At 34.4% G+C, this 22618-nt stretch overlaps 3 protein-coding genes across 9 annotated transcripts; all 3 read right to left on the reverse strand.

Annotated features, from left to right (window-relative positions):
• Positions 1–1104: 1104 nt before the first annotated feature.
• On the reverse strand, positions 1105–3809 carry LOC147399058 (amino acid transporter AVT1I-like). The gene is made up of 4 exons (XM_086449032.1): positions 3210–3809; positions 2993–3109; positions 2223–2830; positions 1105–2012 (listed from the first exon to the last, which is right to left on the reverse strand). Exons 2-4 carry the CDS (start codon positions 3078–3080, stop codon positions 1506–1508), a joined length of 1203 nt encoding a protein of 400 aa, XP_086305158.1. The 5' UTR covers positions 3081–3109; positions 3210–3809; the 3' UTR covers positions 1105–1505.
• A 5769-nt stretch (positions 3810–9578) lies between these two features.
• Positions 9579–15141, reverse strand: LOC147399059 (ATP-dependent RNA helicase). Of its 6 annotated transcripts, none has more exons than XM_086448466.1 (3): positions 12316–15140; positions 11984–12056; positions 9579–9908 (listed from the first exon to the last, which is right to left on the reverse strand). In XM_086448466.1, the coding sequence occupies exons 1-2, from the start codon at positions 14550–14552 to the stop codon at positions 11996–11998; spliced, it is 2298 nt and encodes a 765-aa protein (XP_086304592.1). In that variant the 5' UTR covers positions 14553–15140; the 3' UTR covers positions 9579–9908; positions 11984–11995. The 6 variants fall into 6 exon arrangements, with proteins under 6 accessions (XP_086304592.1, XP_086304593.1, XP_086304590.1 ...); XM_086448467.1 differs by lacking the exon at positions 9579–9908 and adding an exon at positions 9958–10678; XM_086448464.1 differs by lacking the exon at positions 9579–9908 and adding an exon at positions 11120–11858 and having other exon boundaries at positions 12316–15141.
• A 4329-nt stretch (positions 15142–19470) lies between these two features.
• LOC147399060 (pentatricopeptide repeat-containing protein At1g26460, mitochondrial-like) lies at positions 19471–22319 on the reverse strand. 2 transcript variants are annotated; one of them, XM_086448471.1, is made up of 3 exons: positions 21733–22318; positions 20090–20312; positions 19471–19995 (listed from the first exon to the last, which is right to left on the reverse strand). In XM_086448471.1, exons 2-3 carry the CDS (start codon positions 20309–20311, stop codon positions 19525–19527), a joined length of 693 nt encoding a protein of 230 aa, XP_086304597.1. In that variant the 5' UTR covers position 20312; positions 21733–22318; the 3' UTR covers positions 19471–19524. The 2 variants fall into 2 exon arrangements, with proteins under 2 accessions (XP_086304597.1, XP_086304596.1); XM_086448470.1 differs by having other exon boundaries at positions 20090–22319.
• Positions 22320–22618: the final 299 nt, after the last annotated feature.

Below are 22618 nucleotides of genomic sequence, written 5' to 3' on the forward strand. Positions count from 1 at the left end.
CCTTCTTTTTGGTTATTGAGAGTTTTCTCCAAGTGTGCAAACTGCTCTCATGTTAATGTTACGATGAATTTTCAGGACACGATAGAGCGGAGAGAGCCAGAAGAGATCAAAGGCATCACATAACCATTTGCTTCTGATTGTGTTTTATTTGTAAGTAATTATGTTAATCAATTTCATTTGTAAGTGCCTAATTGCTTCAATTAGAACTTGTTTAGTAATGAAATTTCAATATTTAATATGAATTTTGAGTTGTTTAATTTAATTTGGAGTTTGTTTTATGATTTTTCTTTTATTTTTTATTTTTCTAATTTTTTTATTACTATTTCGTTTATTGTGATTGGCAAATTAGAGGATTCCCTTATTGTTTGTTAAACCTCCATATTCGACGGTCATACTCTATGGATTTTTTTTTTTTTTTAGCTCATTCTCCAATAATTTGATAGTTCAGGGCCGTCAAAAAAAATCTACAAGAAAATATTTGACGGGATGGTCCGTCAAATTTCTCAAAATTTGACAAGCTAAGACCGTCAAATACAGGCTTTTTTCACATAGTGTGCTTATGAGCATAATATTTGTATGTTTGAGGAAAGCTCTTTTATTCCTCAAGAGTTTGCAAGAATAATTTTTGAGAGTTTAACTTGTTACTCTCATAAGTAATTGATTTTTAATAATTAGGAGCTAGGATTCCTCCAATCTTAGTCACCAATTCAAAAACATATAAAATCCAACCAAAAAAAACATTATCTTAGAGATTTGTTGTTCCAATACTCACCTTAAGTATAGATATACATGACAATTAAAAGTCAATTAATTACTCTTGTGAGTAATTCATTTTTAATAAGACTGAGATTGAATAGGGTGTCCTATCTTATAATAAAGGTTAGGTGTCTAAGTGGCACATTTTTGTTGGAGTTTGAAACACCTAAATAGGGCTCTTAACCAACTGTGCATGCAGCCCAATGTGTTTGAACTCCAACAAAAATGTGTCACATAGACACCTAACGTTGTTTTATGAACTGGACATTGTTTTGGATTGCGACTCTTTTAATCATGAGAGAGGAATCCCTCCAACACCAGCTTATAAATAAAAAATTAAAAAATTAAAAAATTATCCCAAAGATTTGGGAGAGAGATGCATGATAATTAAAAGTCAATAATCCCATTTTGAATAATGTTATATCGATACATTGCCCAATATAATAATTCCTAATAAAGTTTACATATGAAAGCGAAAACTTGCATAAATGACTGACTTAAGTCTTTCAGAAATGCATAGGTTATTAAGAAATCTTTGTGTAAAAAGCAAGAAATTGGGAGAATATGCTCATCATTGAACTGAAAAGCAATTGGCTTTTAATAGTCTTATAGAGAACAACTTGAAACAGAACAGAAAATTAACCCACATTTTCCATTCCTAATAACTTGGTTTATGACTAAAGACCTTAACTATAGGATCTACTAACAGACCATTAACAAATTATTTAAAACAAAACATTTCTTAATAATCAGAAAATACTAATAACTTCAACATAGGTACCCATAACTCCAATTAAAATTCCAAGTATCATAATCCCCACTATACCCACAAATTCATATCCCCATCTCTCGTGAACTTTAAAAATCTTTAGGTAGCAAATGCATGGCAACAAAATAGAAGCAGTGACACTTAAAACTGCTCCAACAAGTGCCATCAAATCCCCAAAAAATGGGAACATCGATGCCACAATGATTGTGCTGATCAATAATGCTACTCTGATAAGGAGGTTGAAGAGCGGTTTCTGGTAGTAGAATGGCAAATTACTTCCAATAGCTGACACGATTGGAGTGACCATCAATGCATATTTAGTTACTGGGCCTATTAAAGTGGTGTATATTGCTATCTTTGAGCTAATTTTTGTTGTTGGTAGATTTAATGTCACTTGAGATAGCACGTCATCACCATACATCAAATAACCAAGGATCGCCATTGATACGTAACTTATCGTGCAAAATGTAAAACAAATTATCAAGACCTGAAATGAGAAGTGAGAAGTTAGTGAAATTCAATTGATTTGAAAACAAAGTTTGAAGGGGATGTAGTGGTGTTATTGCATTTTTCTATAATATAATTGACTTTAATTTCAAATTGAACCATTATTTACACTAATACGTTGGTATAATGAGCAAAATATATGATCATTTTGTAAAATATGCATGGCTTTATTATCGATGTTGCAACGTACCTTAGAGAACTTGCTTTTATCTTCCATAGAAGTGTATATCATCGGGAATACTGGATGAGCACAATAACAAAAGGTGTATAAGCTGAGAGAAGTCGGCATTTCACCCAAATTAACTAGCTTTCCTTTTCCAGAAAATCCAACTCCATCCACGGTGCCAACCCATAGAACAGATCCAATAATAATAATAGACAATAAAACCCCACCGGCCGAAACATAGGAAAGCATACTTAAGTCCTTTAAGCACATCGAAGGTAGAATTGTGAATCCTATCATCATTATAAAACATTGTCTCCCTCCAATAGTATACCCTCCAAATTCTAAATTAATGTCAGGGAATAATTTATGTAAGTTATCCCCTTCTAATATTAAAAACCCGGTTGCGACAAGATAGAGTTCTAGATACATAAAAGTTGCTACGACAATTCTCCCCTTTCGACCAAACGCAGATGCACCAACATCAGGATAAGTTTGAATAAATGAATTAGAATCCATGCATCGTCCTATTAATAATCCAGTATAGCAAGTTAAGATTGCGATCACGAAAAATAGTACTAGACTCAACCACCCTCCTTGCGAAAGTGCATAAGGAATCGATATGATCCCAATTCCTGTCAAGTAAAACAATTGACATTTTTTTTATAAAAAAATTCATGAATACTTCTATTTATAATCCCCAAATGTGTAAATCTAAAATAATAAAAATTTCTATAAAGACTAACAAAATCCATGAAATATGTAAGTATGAAGTGCTAGTCAATAAGAAAACGAACCTGATAAAGCATTGACACCATTAAGGCATGTTTTAAGGAAACTTGTTCCTTTGTTTTGGGAGGTTGGAAGCTCAATTTCCTCTGCCATTGACTTGTTGTTTTCTTTATTTTTTGCACCTAAAATTGGTTATTTGTAGATGGGAAAGTTTTACCCATAAAAAATCATTACAACTGCCCAACCTTTTAATAATAATGATAACCAATGGCAATAACTTACTCTAAGGAGAAGTGGCTGCCATGGAATTCCTTCAGAGATATTTCAGAACATCACACAGAAGTGATGCATTTCTGATCACTTTATATAGTTCGAGATTGTCAAAGAGAATAGGATGGCTCGATCGAACTAAAGTGCGACGTTCTTGTGGCTACCGCCCAAACAAGGGATGGGTGTGAAAGTGGGCAGAGAGAGATTCTGGGGTATGGAGAAGATGGTACGAGATGCTACTAATGGTTGCTGAATTAGAGAGCGTTAAAAAAGGTAGTTGATTGATCAAGGCCGAGAGGGTGACTGCAATGTGGGGGTGGCTGAACCGAGAGGTGAAAAGGAAGATGGAGAGGGATTGTAAAGGGTGCTGCAATGTGGGGGTGGCTGAACCAAGAGGTGAAAAGGAAGATGGAGAGGGATTGTAGAGGGTGCTGCGTTGGAGGTGCTGTCGTGAGGGAGTGAAACCGAGAGATGAAAAAGAAGATGGAGAAGGATTGTAGAGGGTGCTGCAATGTGGGGGTGGCTGAACCGAGAGGTGAAAAGGAAGATGGAGAGGGATTGGCTGTAAAAATATAAGGTGGAGAAGAGATGGTTCGGCTGGACTGAGGAAGAAGGAGGAAGGAAATATAAAGGGAGGGGGTGTTTGGTGTGTCTGTACGGGCACAGAAGTAGGAGAAGAAGGTTGGAAGTAGACTGGTCAGGCTGCTGACAGTGGTTGTCAACAGTGTCAATTCTCAGTAAAATAAAAAAAGGGAAAATTATAAAAAAAATTCAAAAAAAAAAATATATTTATCACAAACGATCTAAGTTTTAAAAAATTAGAAAAAAGACACAAATCCGATCATTCAAAGACCGGTTTTTCTCTTTCTTCACTTTTCTATCATCTTTCTCTCTCCTCAACATCTAAAAAAAAAATCGAATTTTTTTTAAATATCGATTTTTCTCTCTCCTCAACATTTTAAAAAAAAATCGAATTTTTTTAAAATACCGATCATTCAAAGACTAGTTTTTCTCTCTCTTCACTTCTCTCTCTTAATATTTTAAAAAAAAATCAAATTTTTTTCTCTCTCCTCTTTTTCAAATTCGACCATTTTTTAGTTATTATAAAGTTATGTTGTTGAAATGGAGTAAATTTCATTATTGAAATCGAGAAGGAAGAGAGAGAAAAATCGATCTTTAAATGACCAGTATTTAAAAAAAATTCAATTTTTTTTTCAAATATTGAAGAGAGAGAAAGAGAAGAGAGAAGTGAAGAGAGAGAAAAATCGATCTTTGAATGACCGGTATTTTAAAAAAAATCGATTTTTTTTAAATGTTGAAGAGAGAGAAAGATGATAGAAAAGTGAAGAGAGAGAAAAACCGGTCTTTGAATGATCGGTATTTAAAAAAAATTCAATTTTTTTTTTTAATGTTGAGGAGAGAGAAAGATGATAAAAAAATGAAGAAAGAGAAAAATCGATCTTTGAATGATCGAATTTGTATCTTTTTTCTAATTTTTTTAAAATTAGATTATTTTTTATAAATTTTTTTTTTTTTTGAATTTTTTTTATAATTTTTCCTAAAAAAAACAAAGTCCCCCTCCCACAAGAAAACGTGGGACCCTCAAAAGCCTTTAGTTTCCAATTTTCTTTTTTCTAATCTTTCTCTTTTTTTCGTTTTTGTGTAGACTAGGTGGGGTTTTTAACTTATTTTCCTTTCTTTTATGGAAAATGCTGAAATGACAAAAATGTTGGAAGTAGACTGGTCAGGCTGCTGACAGTGGTTGTCAACAGGGGATGATAATTGTCAACAGTGCTAATTCTGAGTAAAATACAAAAAAAAAAAAAACAAAACAAAAGAACAAAAAAAACAAAGTCCTCTTCCGACAAGAGAACGTGGGACCCTCAAAAGCCTTTAGTTTCCAATTTTCTTTTTTCTAGTCTTTCTCTTTTCTTCGTTTTTGTGTAGACTAGGTAGGTTTTTAACTTATTTTCCTTTCCTTTACGGAAAATGCTGAAATGACAAAAAGAAATTGTTGATTGTTTTGACCGAATCAAAGAGAATATTTGCTCTTTCTAATTGAATTGTAATAAAAAGGGAAGGGAGTGTGTTTTCATGTTTCGTGATTTACGTCGCTCCCATATCTCAATGTTAATTATATTCGCCGATTGGTTGATGAGTTGAAATTTTGATCCAATTGATTATTGGAATGTTCGATTAAATTTTAATTTCAATTTAATTAGTTAATTAAATTTTAATTTTAATATTAATTGATCGATTAGATTTTAATTTTAATGTTAATTGATTGATTGGATTTTAATTTTAAATGTTAAAAGGTTGATTACATTTTTGATTGAATGTTGATTTAAAATTTTTAAGTTGATCATTTGAATTTGAATTTTAGTTTCAATTTAAAAAATTTCAAGTTGATTGCTTTGTTAAAGAATTTCAATTTCGACTTTCTTAAGAGTCAAGGTCTCTATGTACAAGTCGGACATCAAGAGGCATTTAAGTCATTTTACAATTTTTCATAAATTTCTCCAATCGATTTTGGTCTCGTTAGATTAGAAATCATATTTTGAATGCAATGAAGGTACTTTCTAGATTTTTCAGAATTTCAATCTTACAAATTTTTAAGGGTATATTTTTTTGGATTTCACATGTTGAATAGGTTTTGTAAAATAATACAGGTGTAATTACAACAAAAAAAACATACTTGGGGGCCTAACAAAAATAATTAGGGAGCCTTAGGCAGCTACTTAAGTGGCTTTATGTTTCAATCGACTCACGTTTCAAACAATTATAATCCTTCCCCCACCCATCCCCCTTCTTTAAGGGGCCTTAATTAGGTGGTTGCCTAAGTGGCTTTATGCTTCAATCGGCTCACGTTTCAAACCCCCCCCCCCCACCCACCCTCACGAAAAGGACGTGATTGCCCAAGTGTTTTTAGATATACTCCTTCAGAATAGTCTTTCGTTTCAAACAATGACATGCCCCCGACAAGAGATAAGAACGTGATTGCCTCCCTCAATTCTTTTAGAGAAACATTTTCCTTATTAACTTAGCAAAAAATTTAAACCTTACTAAGTGTTGTTTGCTCAAATGGATTAGTGTATTAACAATCCAACATTACAACCATCTAAATGGCATCCAAAACCTCAGATCCAACAAAATATATATATATATATATATAGAAATCAATATTTTTCAAGTGTGATCCAAGGTTTTCGAAATGGAGAGCTAAGAAGTTCCACATAAATCTCAAAATTTAAAATTGAAATTCAATAGTAAAAAATAACTTTTTATTTTCCCAAGTTCATATAATTTTGTCCCCCATACCCTTGAATTCTCGGATTGGTTTTCTATGCCAAAAAGTGAACCTAAGGACCCTTAGTAAGGGTGAAATCTTTATTAACTTACTAAGGCTAGTCAGACTCATTCTTTTTAGGGTTTTAGAGATAATCCTCCAAGAATAGTTGGGATACTGTGTTTTCAAAATAACCACATGCTCCTCTTGACTACAATCTTCTCTAATAAACTACTGAAAATGACAATAATGCCCTTTTTTTAAAAATTTGTATTCAATACCATGATCTTTCCCCAAAAATAATCATCTTCGAACTCTTCAATCCTCATGATATATTATTTTTAAAGGAGTTACCAAAACATGTTGTGAAATCATCTTATTTTTCGGAACAGTACACATTCTAAATTGCTAAATTCAAAAAAAAAAAAAAAAAACGTTTTTGTTTCACAAGTTATTTTTTAAATGATTAAAAAGTTAATATTAAATATCGTAAATGTCTTTGATATTAATATTGTGCAAAATATCAATTTCGGCCATGTTATTCTATGGTTTAGAATACCCTTATTTTTTCCCCTCAAAATCAATCACTTCATCGGCCTTATTTTTTTTTTCCTCAAAAACAATCATCTTCAACCTTAAAAAATTATATCTACTTCAACCTTCAATCATTAAGGAAAGATATGATTTTGTGGGAGATAGGAAATTAATAGAATTTTGAGTTAAAAAATCAAAGATTTTCTTCAAAGGATTAACACTAGATTGAAAACAATGGATTAAAGATAAGGTCAAATTTTTTTAAACTTAATTCACTATATAAATTAAAGAGTCAGGATCACTTGAATCCTAAGAATGACTAAAAAAAAAAACACATGATCCCAATCCTTTAAATGTACAATTCAATGGTTGAGATTTATCCTCAGGATAAATATCTCCAAGATTTGTGTTATCAAGATATTCATAAATCTTAACATTCTATTATTTTGTTAAAGAGGAACGTTTAAATGAGAAGGGGATAAAGAATGTGTAGGATAATAAGAGGAAAGAAAAACATTTGTCTTGACTCTTGCAAACATAGAACTGTTTTAAATTAAAAATAGTAAGTGGAAGTAAAACAGTAGTCCTGACTTTGGGTAAAAGATATATATATATTAGGGTTGTGATATTTGACTCCTAAGTATGGCTGACGAAGAAAACACATGATCCCAACCCTTTAAATACAACATTCGATGGATAAGATTTATGAATATCTTAATACACAAATCTCATATATACTTATCTCATGGATAAATCTCAAACATTAGATTTTGCATTTAAAGAATTGGGATTATGTGTTTGTTTTTATGAGTCATTCTTAGGAGTCAAAAGATCCTGACCCTTTATATTATTATTATATATAGGTATTTGGATTAGATATTAACGACTCGGATGTAGCGACATCTGAATTCGTATTCAAAATCAATTCAAATCCTAAAAATACATTAAAATTCATTATTTGAAATTTTCGAATAATATTCAAAATTTCAAATGTGAATTCGGATTTTTGACTATCCATTGACAAGCCTGTAGACATCATTATTAAATCACATAAATCTCAGTGTTCTTTTTTTATTATTTATTTTCTTTATTATGTTATTCATGGATAAGGTATATTTTTAATTCATAATATTTAAAAACTCATGATCCTGTACGGGGTGTCTAGTTCCTATTATATGAACGATGTCTACATGGCACGTTTTAGTTGGTGTTTAAAATACCTCGGGATCCTAATCAAGCCATACATGCAAACTAACATGTTTATAATCCAATTAAATCGCCTCACGTAGACAACGTATTTATCCATTGAAATGGGACACCTTTAAAAGTCAATGTCAAATAAATTTAGTCAAAGTCTTAACCGCGGGAGTAGTGAAATATTTAATGACTTATAGGGGCCCAATCTTGATGTACCTTGAACAAATTATTTGAGGGGTTTTGTTCACATAACATGTGCCCAAGGGCACACCTTAAACGTGAACCTTAACATATTTAATGTACTTTAACGTGTGGCCTTTAGGCACAGAATCAGACTTTGATTCCATCATGCATTCTCAAATGGAACAGCTATCCTAATTACTTTTGCTCTTCATTGTGGTCCTTTTTTCTTTTTTTTTAATGGACCACTTTTACTACATTTGCTTTGACGATGACATTAGCCAGCTTGAGCCTAGTTAAAAGAATATGTAGGAGTGTGATTATTTTAGAGATAATTTACTCTTGAAGGATGGATTAAGAGTTATCCTTGGTGCTCAAAAAGCACCAATAAGTTAGCGTCAGACCAACACTAGGGAGCAGCGTTGGACAAAAGATTACGAATTATCTTTCCTTAGGAGTGCTCTTGGATTAGTGGGGATACTTGTCCATTAGACTCGACTGGTTGAAAAAAAAAAAAAAATCATGGATTTCATTACTATCTCACGAAAATAGAATCTTGAAAAAGAAAAACAAAAAGGCAATACAGAGTCGTAGAAGAAAAAAAGAAATTCACGAAAAAGAGAAACTCTACCAGTATAAATATAAGGTAAAATTTATTTGTTTCGAACTAATTGAATTCAGTTGAAATTTTCTTGTTAATCTAACTTAACCATCGAAGTTTCTTTGACAAGTACAACATTGATACTTGGACAAATAAATTTTTTATTTTTTATTATTATTATTTTTTATTTTTTATTTTTTATTTTTTATTTTTTAATTTGACCTGATGGTAGTGTGGTAATATTAATATCAAATTAATATTCCATACGACAATATTTAATATGACCAACACAACGAACACGTTTGGTATCAAAATCTGAACGTATTTTTAAAATTTTGATTTGTTTGGTTAAAATGCTTGTTTTTGCAATTTTTTGTTTGCATTTTCGGAGATGTTGCTATTGACTTCTTTATTGCATGAAGTTTACTTGCGTGGGAGTTTAGCATAGACTGTGACATTGACGATGTTGACAAAAATCAAACCCACAATTGATTAAATGGCATCCGCGCACATTTATTTATTTTTAAATCTTTCTTTCTATCTTAGAAGAAAGACCAGAAGAACACAACTACGAAGCTAATTTCATGAAAAAGGTGTGGTCCATGCACACGTCTTCATTTCTAACAAGGATACATCATACAATATTATGATTCAACCAAGTTTACTCGGTGCCCGTATCATACGTTCTTCAAATATATTTTTAAAATTCTATAATATAATTAAAATGGGTCAGAACTGGACCCATTTGGTTATTGGACTTGGGCTTCAGACTCGAGCCCACCATATCAGTTCATGAATCCTCTCCTCTGCAATGACCAGACCAGCCCATGTAAAAAATGGGTTGGGTTAGGACTAGATTTTGTCGGTCCAACTAAACACGCGGCCTCTTTAATACCCCACTCGATTGACAACCCTGTGAAGTAGTCAGACAGTCTCACAACAAATGAACCATAATAATAACACAAAAACTACCACATCCCTTGAATTATCAAAACATAAATAAATAAACACACATTTTTTCAGAAAAATATATAAATTAGAGGAGCCTTCACCAATTCTCTAGCTCTGGTAATCTCTACTTCCTTCCTTCTCCTCTGCTCTCAATTACCATATTCAATATGTTAAAAGACAATCTTAATTCTTCCCTACCTTCCATTGTTAACTTAACCTCTCAGTCCTACAACCGGCAATGGCAGCTCCACACAGGCTGATGACCCCTCTGATAGCAAGGAAGGGGGAAGGACAACCGACAGCAGCAATTGTTGGGGCAAGGTGCGAAGACGGTGATGAAATCCTCAAGGCACTCACTAGATTTTATTTTTATAAGCAAGTGGCCCAAAACTTTTGGACTTGGACACCAAATCAAGCTTCATTGACAACAATTAGCCATCTAATTTGATTTCTCACCACTGGATTTTGCTGTGTAGATCCAATAAAGGATGGGCCAAAAAAAATTAGTTTAGTTAAGGGTAATGTTTCCTAATGAGACTCCCTATCAAAGTTTTTTTTTTTTTTTCTCCGCAGGGGTTGGTCTCTGTAAATCAAACAAACCCTACACTCAAACCATCCATGGGAAGAGGAACCCCTCTCATTCATTTTAATATGTTGCACTCTTTGCTTGGGCCCCTGAAGAATTTATTGACCACCTCAAACTAAAGGCTTTTAAGGAGAGAGAGTAAGATACTGAATGCCAATCCAAAAAATAAAAGAATTGGTTGATATATATATTTAAAAAAAATAAGGGAGAATTAACATATATTCTTCCAAGAGATAAAATAGACATGAGAAAATCTTGACGACTCTACTAAAAATGTGGTAGGTAAAGATTTGGTAGATAATGTTGTATTCTTGGAGGTCCTGGAGTAAGTGATAGATTTTGTCAATTAAACTCTTCTTAAAAGAAAACGTTTTTTAGTTTGATATATTTTACCTGGTAGAAAGCACCCCTCACTTGAAGGATTATATTCAAATGGTAGACTTCCAAGTTATATGACATCCACCCGACTTTTCCAATGTTTTCACCTAAATGTTAAGAGCAAATCCTGATTCTCTGGTAAAAAAATTCTTGTAAACAGGAGACTTTAAGATCGTATATGTGACCAGTGATCAACCCATAAAATAAAGTGGTTTTAAATGAAAATATATAGAAAATTGGACCAAATGTTTGTGATACAGATGACTTTTAAATGTTTGGGATCATTTAAGTACAATCTTCTGGGCTCTGTCTAATAGATGACGCAGACAAATAATTGGATGATTGAGAATAACAAGACTCACCAATCTGATAGTGGTCAAAGAAAAAACACATCCAATGGCTAGAGACCTTTAAATCATCAATCAGGCTGATTTTGGTGTAAAGGTCAACCGAGGGGTGGGCATGACTAACCAAAGGGCTGCGTATTTCTGATACACCTGAAGTTTCCTCTTAGGATAATACACGTCAACCTTGAATTCCAGGACCACCCTCACTTGTGCAGACATTTATTCCACTTGTCAGATCATTTTCAAGAAAAGTGTAGCAAGGATGTATGATCATTCGGTAACAAGAAGCGTGTGTTCATCAGATACAGTAGAGATCATTCCTTGAAGAGAAGCCTTCCTAGGGAGGAATAGGCATAACAAAAGTCTGTGCATGAGTGCATCTGCATAAGGGAAGTAAAACAAACATCCATGTGCTATGTATCGCCATTAGTTCAAGTTTTGTTCCATTCAGCCAAACATTCTGGTCTCAACCGAAACCAGAATTAAACACTGACCCCAAAGCATTGAATGTTTCAGTTGTGTTTTGGTTTTTCTCCAAACCAAAACATTGCTTCAAAATGAGATTTTAAATCTAATCCACATACACAAGCTTTCACTAAAGCTGGGAAGGAGCAATCATTCATGGAAAAATGAAAAAGAGAACGCTTTAACTGCATAAATAAGGCAACCAAACATGGTACTACTATAATGTTTTGCAAAAATACAAAAGAAGGTACAATATGATACCTGGTAAGGTTGTTAAACAAGCCCCGGGACTTTGAATGAAGAGTTATGCTGCAGTGATTTTTCATGCCTTCTCCTGCTCGAAAGAGTGGGTACCATCAATGTTAGATTACAAAGACAAGATGATAAAGCATCACAAATTTCAAATACAAATTCAAATACTTCCAAAGGAAGCAGGCATGAAAGGGTAGAGATATTCAATTAAGATATCACACATCACTACAATTTCACAGTATGCATTTCAAATGAATGAAGAATGCAATCAGTTTTACTAAATATTAGACAATTAAATCTAAATAAAAGACAAAGTATGTTGGTAAATTATGACAGCTTACTTTTGATAAACTTTGATAACTGACAGTGGTCTCTTGTAACCATCTTCCTTCTGTTGAGGTTTCGACTTCCCTGCCTGCCTCGATTCCGGTTTCCAGTTAGCTTTGATGAGAGACTGGCCCAAGAGGTCCGCAATATCTGTAGCCATTGTTGAGGCCTTCTTTGCATAAGGAAACGTCTCCTCCTTGAAGTGATACGATAACCATAAGTACATAGACAAAACTTGATGTTTAGTCTCGAGATCCAAGAGCTCCGAGTCATTACAAGCAGAACCCTTGGGCATACCCATTGCTATACTAACTGGGAGGTTTTGGCTATATGATGAAGCAAACCTCAAAAGATGGTACATTGCTTTTGGGTCTCTGATATTTACCGGCGCAAAGCAAAAGTTAAAACGATCTTGCAGAGATAATTCTTGAACCTTCTCCAACATCCGTGCCACCTTCTTTATATGTTGATGCTGACATAAGAAGTAAGAGCCATCGAGACGGCAATTCTCACCGAACTTATCAAGTAATTGGCAGAAAGTAACATTTGGAAGCTGGCCAGCAAATAACTCAACCTGTTCAAAGAAAGGAAAGAGACCCACTTTCTTAACTTCACTAAAAGGTTTCTTCAAGCACTCAATCAAGTAATCCAAATCATCTAAGTGTAAGGTGGTCGTGAGTCCATCGGGATATCGGCTTCCCCTACGACCAGCTCTTCCTGCAATCTGCTTCACTTGCGTAGCTGCAACAGGGACGATCTTATCACCATTGTACTTTGCAAGACTATAAAAAACAACCCTTCTAATATTTAGATTCAAACCCATCCCCACTGCATCACTTGCAACCAAAACGTCAAACTCATTGTCTTGATCATTAAACAAGTTAGCTTGTTGTCGCCTTGTTTCGGGCGGCAAAGCACCATAGATTACACAACAACGGTGTTTGGTGAACTTCTCAATTGCCATCTTCACCTCAAATATCTCTCTCCTCGAGAACGCAACCACACAGTCCCCTGGTCGAACATTTCGAAGATCTCCCAACAGCGTCTTGGCTTCCACCACTAGAGGTTTGAACCTTCCGTAATGGTGTTCAACCAACTCATCTCCCGTTTCCGTACAAATCTTTCGAACAATTTCCAAAACACTTGGGTCTCCACACAAATGTATCTCATCTGCCTTCAATCCAAGTAATGCACGAGTCCATGCATAACCTCTACAAGGGTCTGCTATCATCTGGATTTCATCGATGACAGCCACGTCATACAATTCATCGGTCGACACCATTTCAACAGTACACGCAATGTGGTTAGAGAAAGGTACGTCCTTCTTCTCTTGCCCAGTGTGGAGACTACAGTAAACCCCATTAGTGTTCACCTTATCAAAGACTTCCATCGCTAAGAGCCTAAGAGGACTACAATAAATACCCTTTTGGGCTTCCATAAAGCATTGCAAGGCATTATAGGTTTTACCACTATTGGTTGGACCACAATGGTAGACGATCCTCCGTTTCATTGCCCGTGCAAACGGAAACCAAGTATGAGGTTTCGTCATGTCTGCTGATTCAACAATTTCTCGGAAACGTTTAATTTCATCAGGGAATTCTTCTAAACAGAATTCGACGAAGATTGGGAAAAGGAACCGTTCTGATTCCTCAGACGGACCAATTGATATCAAATACTTGGCAATATTGTCAGAGCAGTTTTTTAAGAAAAAAGATCGAAACTTTCGTACAGCAGTCGGGAAAAATGACACACCAATGTAGATTGCTAGGGCTTGATCAGAAGCCCAACCTGATTTCGCAAAGGATCGAAAGGTTTCAACTAAAATTTCCCAATCAGATTGAGTTTGATTCATACCTTCCACATAATTGCGAAGCTCACGATAAACATCAATGGGATCACGAAAAGCCACGTTTTTGAAGCTTGGATTGTTTCCAGAACCACCATCGCTCGTAGATTCGGATTCAACCGAAGCTGAATCGATGGAAAATGGTTTCCTGTGAATGAGATTAAAATTCCTAAATTTCAGATTCTGAGATAATTGAACTGTTTCTAGGTTGATCAAACCCCTAGTAACTCGAGAGATTTGGGAATCAGAGGATGAAAAACAAGAACTTTTATTCGAGGAATTCGAACAATCTGATTGCCCTAAAGAATGGAAGGATCGATTCGAAAGGAAAACCCTAATTCTTAAAACGTTCTTTCTCGATGAATAGCTTCGAAACAGTGATATTGTTGGACCTCTACCCATCATAAGCTCGAATTTATGCTAGAGAAATTAAAGGAAAAAAAAATGGCTAATTGAGAAACCCAATTTCAATGGAGTTCTATGTGAGAGAGGAGGAGAGAGAGAGAATAGGATGAGTGATGGTTGGAGTTTTCCCACCAAAAACCCTAAACCTTGGAGAGAGAGAGAGAGAACGATGATCCGTTACACTTGTACGAAGAAATCGTTTTCAATTTATCGCCGACACAAACCCGAAACATATATGCACCGCTTGGTAGCCACGCAAAACCTGCAAAATAGCGAAAATAGAAAGTTTTAGCGTGTTTTGCTTTTTTTCTTTTTTTTTTTTTTAATTTGTTTTTATGAATATGAAGCTTTTCTACTCTGGGTTTGATTTATTTGTGGATTTCTTTAATGGAGTTGTGGATTTTGGTGGTGATTATAGCCATGTTGTTCTTTAATTTACATGTTTTAGACTATCTATGGTTGTGATACATGACTTCGTTATCCTGGCACTATCAAATAATGATTCACAAGTATCAAATAAATTTAAAATCTGCAACAAAATTTTTTTTACTAAGAATACAGTATTATCTGAGGAAGGCATAAGGGATCATTAGGTATGATCACAGGAGACTGAAATATTTCTCATGGAAGATGCATGATAATAAAATAAATAAATAAATAAATAAAAATGAAGTTAGATGAACTATGTGAAGAAATTGGGGATCTTTAGATTGCTCTATGCTTATTTAGTTTACTCTAACCATATTTGGTTTATGGATTTTTTTTTTTTTTAAATAGTTGAACAAATATCTAGTTTAGGTTGTTAGTTGAACTTGTTGATTTAACATTATTTATGAAGTTTAATACATTTCATGGCTGTTTTTGGAATGTTTAAATCTTGCATATATAGATACTACTAGAAACATATCACATGTTTATTTTTCTAAGTACATGTTTTAATATATATGTTCTTAAATTTTAAGAAAATTATTAATTATTTTTCTTTAGGTTGTATGTTGCCAAAATTTCATAAAATTTGGATGATTTTATTAAAAAGGTATTGAAATATTGTGTGTGTATATATATATATATATATATATAGGGTCCCGTTCGCTGGCTAACAGATTGGCAGACGGATTGGCAAACCTTTTTTAACCGTTCGATAAAACGGTATCCGACGGACGAGATCGAGTATCAAACGAACGTTATAAGATTTACAATTTTACAGCGCCATCCCTCAAAATATGATTATTTTGTGCTTCCTCCCTCTCTTCTTTAAACCCCTCACAGAACCTCTCTGTTATGTTCGAATTGAACTCCAAACCTCTTCGTCCAAACCTCCAAACTTCTTCGAACTCTCTCTCGCTCTCTCTTTTCTCACACTCTCTCTCACTCGCTCTCACTCTCTCTCACACTCTCGCTCTCTCTCTCACTCCCTCTCTCACTCACTCATTCTCTCTCGCCCTATTCCTCACTGCAACTATTCCTCCAACGGCTCACTCTCTCATTCTCTCTCGCACGAACACGAACACGAACAGGACCCTATTCCTCTCACTCTCGCTGCCTCTCTCTCTCTCTCTCTCTCTCTCTCTCTCTCTCTCTCTCTCTCGCCCTATTCATCGCTGAAACCCTCGTCCGAACGGCTTTCGCTCTCATGATTTGCAAAACTGTGCTGGTAAGATATTTGTGAAAGGTGGAGTCTTTTTTTATTTATGTCTCTTATGAAGTATTTTTATTGGTAATCTGAGAAGCTGTTGTTGATGTTTTGGTCTTCTTGTTTTTGGACTTTTTAATGTTCTTAGTTGTTTTATTATGATTATGTGTTTGTATTGGTGATTTAGTTCTTGATTTCAGATGCTTCAGGTTTAAATCAAGGATCTAGATGACTTATTTTCTGGAATATCTTAATGTTTAGTGAACTGGGTTGGTGGTTGTTTGTTCAGCATCTTATGATTTTATTTGTTGAAGGTTTTTTTTTTTCCGATTTTATTTATTGTGATGCATTTGTTTCAAATCTGGATGTTTATTTAAAAAAATTCTGATTTTGATTTGGGTAGCTAAAAAAATCCTTTTTTATGACGAATTGAATTACAGAATCTCAGCCGAGTTGTACGAAGTCTGATTCCCACTAGATGTATGATCCTTATCATTTTAAAATACTAGGAAGAGGTTATGAGTATGAATCAGGTAGAAGTTTTATTATGTTTGATGCTTAGCTCTGAATTATATTAATATTAGAATAATATAAATATGAATATTTTAGATGGGCGGTGTATTGTTTTCTTATACACATCTTCATTTTAAAACGTGGCGAATATTCATGTAGTCGAAAGTTGAAATTTGGATGTGAGGGATAGTTTAGAATCTTGGTTTAATTATAAAGTTTTTGTGAAGGCTTGCACGTGAAAATATTTTATGAAATTGGTTTGCATCAATGAGCTCCTCCGGTATCTTGAGGTTTGGCTGAATTACAAAGTATCAATTAGTTATCTGAAGGCTCATTTGTAATAGACTAATCCATTCAATTCCGGTTGTTTTTAAGTTAAAAGATTTCTAATGGCTTTGATACGTATTGAATTACCTGGTAGAATCGGTCATCTGTACTGGGATCCCTAGACCTTGCATCCAAGCATCAAAACTAGGTTGATTAGAACAACTATGTGAAGGAGACTCTGATCATCCTTCTTTGTTAATCATATGCTCACGTTTGTATCGGAATGTTCTATTGTAGAACTTTGATTAAGTTTTAATAATTTGATCATATCATCTCTTGTTTCTTTGCGGCATCTTAATAAATACTATTACTAGAAAAATGATATATTTTTTAAAAGAAATTAACTTTAGCTTTATAATTACTAGAAATAACAATTACCGGATGTGTTGGTTGGCTTTGTATGAGTATGCAGCTATGGTTTGCTTGGTTTCTATTACTATTATGAGGTGTTTATTTCAGTCATATTGTAAATAGAATTCACATGCTATTAAATATTATCTTAGTATTTTTCTTTGGAGAAGCAATAAAGACGAATAAGAAAGGGGGAAAAAAGAGAGGAGTGGTTAGAGAGAAGGCTATGGATTATACACGAAATCTAGATGCAAAGAAGAAAAGTGGAGTGTAGTGGGTATTTAGAAATTCACTTTGCCATATCCTAATTCTAATATATATATTTTATCATTGCAGTTGGGTTGCTGCAAGCCACCAATAGAATGCAGATTCACATATGTGAGCCCAACCAACTAGACCAAGATAGTCACTACAAGCCAAAACCCAGATTGTGCAACTTGGACCAATGATGATCTCCGCTTCAACTGCCAAGCTTGCAAAGCTGGACTACTTGACAACCTCAAACGAGATTGGCAGAAGGTTGCAGTGATTAATGTCATCTTTCTGGTGTTCCTAATCAAAGTCTACTCCATTGGATGTTGTGCCTTCAGAAACAACAGGGAGGAAAATGTTATCCTAGATGGAAGGGAAACCCATAAACCAGGAATTAGTTTGGATTTTACCGAGATCTGTTCCACAGTCTTTGATTCACAGTTGATGTTTCTTTTGATTCCTTTCTTGTATAGCTTAGTTTCTACTACTTCCTCCATCTTGGAGTTTATGTTTATTACTAGGCATGAATGATTGTATCAGACTTGATAATATTATTCTACCTTGACTCTTGTATTTTTTATTATGACTATTTTGGTGTGAGTATATGAATTTGTGGTTATTTTAATGAATAATTTGTTGTAACTTTTAGTAAAAACTGTACGCGGTTGGTTTGTGATTCAAATTTTTAAATTTTATTTGAACTTTTAAAATCTGAACTTTTAACATTTTTACATGCATCAACTTCAAAATAGGTGAATTTTTAAATTTTGTTGAATGGCCTTGCAGATGTGTTTGACTTTTTGAGTAAAAAAAAAAATTCAGTTCAAAATTATGATAGCTTTGAAAAGTTTCATAATTAAGGGGACAGAAAAGACTTTGGACACCTTCAGATTCAGTTGGAATTTCTTTCCTCATTTTTTCAGACCTATTATAACCTTGTGAAATTTCTCCCAACATGCATGGGAATGAATTGCACAAATTAGAAAACGGCAATTAAGTTATTGCAAAAGAACTAATGCATAAGAATTATAAGATTTACCTCATGTGACCAGGAAATATACTTTACTGGAATTCCGTCAAGTATACTAGTTGATAACAAGCTCCGCACATTTGAAGGGAAGTCATTAGGTGGTACCTTATTAGACATTTTTTGTTCCACCTTACTCTTACGAGTTTTGTTTGTGACAACTGCCAATGGGGTAGCATTTTCAAGTACATTTGCGTTCGGATCAACCAACTCTTTTTTCCTTCAATGATTCTGATAATTGAATTGAAGATTGACCCATTAGTAATTCATAGTTGATTAAGAACAGGCTAGAAGGGTTCATCTTAGATCCCTCTTGAAAATCACCAAAAGAAATGGTGGTACCATCACGTTTGTTAAAGTTGTGACTCATTGGCATAGACATTTCTTTCCTCATTTTTCCACATTTCCTCACTTTTGGGAGATTGTCAAGTGACATCTAGTTAATCTTCTGAGAGTTCTCAAGTCAAAAATAACTCTATTCCTCTACTCCTTTTTCCTATTTGGTCACTGTTTTATATGTGACTAGTTGTTGATCTGGATATATTGATTCTTCATCCATGCAACAAGGAACGAAATGGGCAAGTTTCAATTTCAATAGGAGACTAATAATTGGAGGAAAGTAAACAGAATCAGACAGAAATTGCAATCAGAAACACTCAGCCAAATATCCCATTCTAAAAACAAAAACAAAGTTATTCTTAAATTATAAAAACATATCCCTTGTGAAAATGAAATGTAAAGCAACACTCACAAATTCCTGATTTTCAGGTTTACCTCATTTTTAACACTCACAAAATGAAATGTAAAGCAACACTCACAAAAACTTTATAATTAAACCAAGATTCTAAACTATCCATCACATCGAAGTTTCAACTTTCGACTACATGAATATTCGCCAAAACCAGTGGATATAAAGAAGTAAACGGAGAGAATAGATCTTCTGCCTCAGTAGTAGAAATCTCATAAGCAGATTCAAGCTCATTAAGAGTACTAAAAGCCCTTTGTAAATTCCCCAATGATGCGTGGGCATATATCTTACCAAGGTAAGATTCCGGGTTTGGGGCCCTCTTTTGACGCAATGAGCACCGCAGTATGGCCCACGATGCATCAAGAAGCGTAGGATTGTAGGTCCGACCAGCAGTTCTAAGAGCTGACACAACCAATCCTTCATCAGCGGAGAGAACGACAGGAGGTCTTGAGGTCTCACCACGAGCTATCCATTTGGCGAGGAACTCCAAGGCATAGAAAGCCAACTTGCCATTGTCCTCTTGCAAAGCAACATCAGCAATGTAGTTGCATAGGTTCCAGCTTGGACACAGGGCTTTGTTTTGATCCATTGTCTAATAACACAACAAGAGGAAGAAAGCCATGAAATGCACATCTCCCACACAAAGACTTCAAGGACTAATCAAAGTCAGTGCTGCAGTATCGTACCTTGCACCTTTCTATGATGGATGCCAAGGTATGCAATCTCCCCGCATTAACACAACTCCGCACACAATCATTGAACACCCTCATCGACAACATATAACCAGATTTCAGAGTCAAATCTAAATATTTCAAGGCAGCATCAATTTGATTTACCAAAAACAGCATGCCAATGACCAAATCATATGACTCATCATCGAGCATAGATTCCTTTCCTGTCTGTAGCATCCTGATGCCAAACAATGATTCATAGAATAAAATGAGAAATTGTCCAAGAATGCACCATTTAAGTCTAGATTGATGGAAATTTCTTTTCCAAACAATATGCACCATTGAAATTGAGATCATACTTCGTGACACGAATGTAAAAGAGCCAATACATGCAGATGCATTTTGGGTACAAAGTGGGGAAAGGTGCATCTCAAGTATTAAAATTATCTAAGGGAATTTTTGGTCTTTTTTACGTGCAAGTGATTGTGGTCACACCCTGTTGTAAGTCTATAATGGTGAGCTCTACTCAAAGGGGTAATTCTTGCTTATTGAAAACAGGTGAACTATTTACCAAAATTAAGTCACAGATAGTATCACTAAAAAAATAATATTTTTTTAACACAAAAAATAACAGATAGTATCTCCATATACTATATCTTATATTTTAAAAAAAAAGAATTTTTTAAGTCACAGATGAACAGATATCATGAAGTGATCACTTGAAAACACCCAAGAAAGAATTCCAAACAAATCAATAAGATTCACCATCGAGACTTTTCTTATTATTTCTTTCCTTTTCGGTTTTTAACGCTTTTAAGTAAACAAATTTGAGATTGGCAGTCTGCATGCTCATACATGCTCAATACTTAGAAGGATTGAAGCTGAAGGATTTAAAGGCTAAGAACTACTTTTTCCAAACGATTGATCGTTTAATCTTGGAAATAATTCTTAATAAAGAAACTTCCAAGCAAATTTAGGATTCCATGAAAAAGAAATTCCAAGGCTCAGCAAAGGCCAAGGGGCAGCAGCTTTATAACTAAGAAAATATAGAAATTAATTCTTGAATTTTGTTGTTATGCTCATTGAATTAGAAGCTTTTTTTTTTTTGGGATAAATGTTTGGAGTTGGCTTTGAGTATATCCACAAACAACATGTCTTACAAATGACAATAAAAGTGTTTGGTGAAGAAAAGTCTATCCCAGATGCCACAAACAATGCCTTTCAGTAACCAAGTTCATAAGAAATCAAAATTCTTAAAAAAATTCCACCTTAAGCCCAAAATATCTACTGGAATAAGTGAACCCATTACCCAATGAGCACCATCATTTGAAGAGGTGGGAAAAGGAGCATTTCCAGAAGAAAAATTTTCAAAATTTAAATCAATAAGATGCTGAACAAACAACCACCAACCCAGTTCACTAAACATTAAGATATTCCAGAAAATAATTCATCTAGATCCTTGATTTAAACCTGAAGCATCTGAAATCAAGAACTAAATCACCAATACAAACACATAATCATAATAAAACAACTAAGAACATTAAAAAGTCCAAAAACAAGAAGACCAAAACATCAACAACAGCTTCTCAGATTACCAATAAAAATACTTCATAAGAGACGTAAATAAAAAAAGACTCCACCTTTCACAAATATCTTACCAGCACAGTTTTGCAAATCATGAGAGCGAAAGTCGTTCGGGCGAGGGTTTCAGCGATGAATAGGGCGAGAGAGAGAGAGAGAGAAGCAGCGAGAGTGAGAGGAATAGGGTCCTGTTCGTGTTCGTGTTCGTGCGAGAGAGAATGAGAGAGTGAGCCGTTGGAGGAATAGTTGCAGTGAGGAATAGGGCGAGAGAGAATGAGTGAGTGAGAGAGGGAGTGAGAGAGAGAGCGAGAGTGTGAGAGAGAGTGAGAGCGAGTGAGAGAGAGTGTGAGAAAAGAGAGAGCGATAGAGAGTTCGAAGAAGTTTGGAGGTTTGGACGAAGAGGTTTGGAGTTCTATTCGAACAGAACAGAAAGGTTCTATGAGGGGATTAAAGAAGAGAGGGAGGAAGCACAAAATAATCATATTTTGAGGGATGGCGCTGTAAAATTGTAAATCTTATAACGTTCGTTTGAGACTCGATCTCGTCCGTCAGATACCGTTTTATCGAACGGTTAAAAAAGGTTTGCCAATCCGTCTGCCAATCTGTTAGCCAGCGAACGGGACCCATATATATATATATATATATATTCAACCAAACAACCAAACAATCACAAAATTTTACAATAAATTTTCAAAATGATCAACCTAACATTGAAATTGTAAAAATCTAGGAAAGATAGGAAATGCAAAGTTTTGCATTTTCCCATCTTTTGTAGTATACTAAGGCGGGGCCATGATTTAACAATATCAAGACAAACCCAAACAAAACTTACCCCTTAATCTTCAATATTTTTGGATAATCCCCATATTTTCAAAATTAATTATATGCCCCCTTGACCTCAATCTCCTCCTCTAGATTAATCAACATGACCAAATTACCACTCTTCAAACTGAAACCCTTGAT

This window comes from Akebia trifoliata, chromosome 7 (genome assembly GCF_017979445.1).
Source record: "Akebia trifoliata isolate Shusen 1 chromosome 7, ASM1797944v1, whole genome shotgun sequence".
Classification (NCBI taxonomy): Eukaryota; Viridiplantae; Streptophyta; class Magnoliopsida; order Ranunculales; family Lardizabalaceae; genus Akebia; species Akebia trifoliata.

What these genes read in the sequence shown, in the direction of transcription:
- LOC147399059 (XM_086448466.1), bottom strand. Translation starts at nt 14,552, where the DNA reads ATGATGGGTAGAGGTCCAACAATATCACTGTTTCGAAGCTATTCATCG. An exon ending in GTTATCAAAGTTTATCAAAA is followed by an intron (nt 12,057 to 12,315) that starts GTAAGCTGTCAT and finishes TCTTTCGAGCAG; the next exon opens with GAGAAGGCATGAAAAATCAC.
- LOC147399058 (XM_086449032.1), bottom strand. Translation starts at nt 3,080, where the DNA reads ATGGCAGAGGAAATTGAGCTTCCAACCTCCCAAAACAAAGGAACAAGT. An exon ending in TGGTGTCAATGCTTTATCAG is followed by an intron (nt 2,831 to 2,992) that starts GTTCGTTTTCTT and finishes TTTACTTGACAG; the next exon opens with GAATTGGGATCATATCGATT. An exon ending in ATAAAAGCAAGTTCTCTAAG is followed by an intron (nt 2,013 to 2,222) that starts GTACGTTGCAAC and finishes TTCTCATTTCAG; the next exon opens with GTCTTGATAATTTGTTTTAC.
- LOC147399060 (XM_086448470.1), bottom strand. Translation starts at nt 20,503, where the DNA reads ATGCACCTTTCCCCACTTTGTACCCAAAATGCATCTGCATGTATTGGC. An exon ending in CCATCATAGAAAGGTGCAAG is followed by an intron (nt 19,996 to 20,089) that starts GTACGATACTGC and finishes TTGTGTTATTAG; the next exon opens with ACAATGGATCAAAACAAAGC.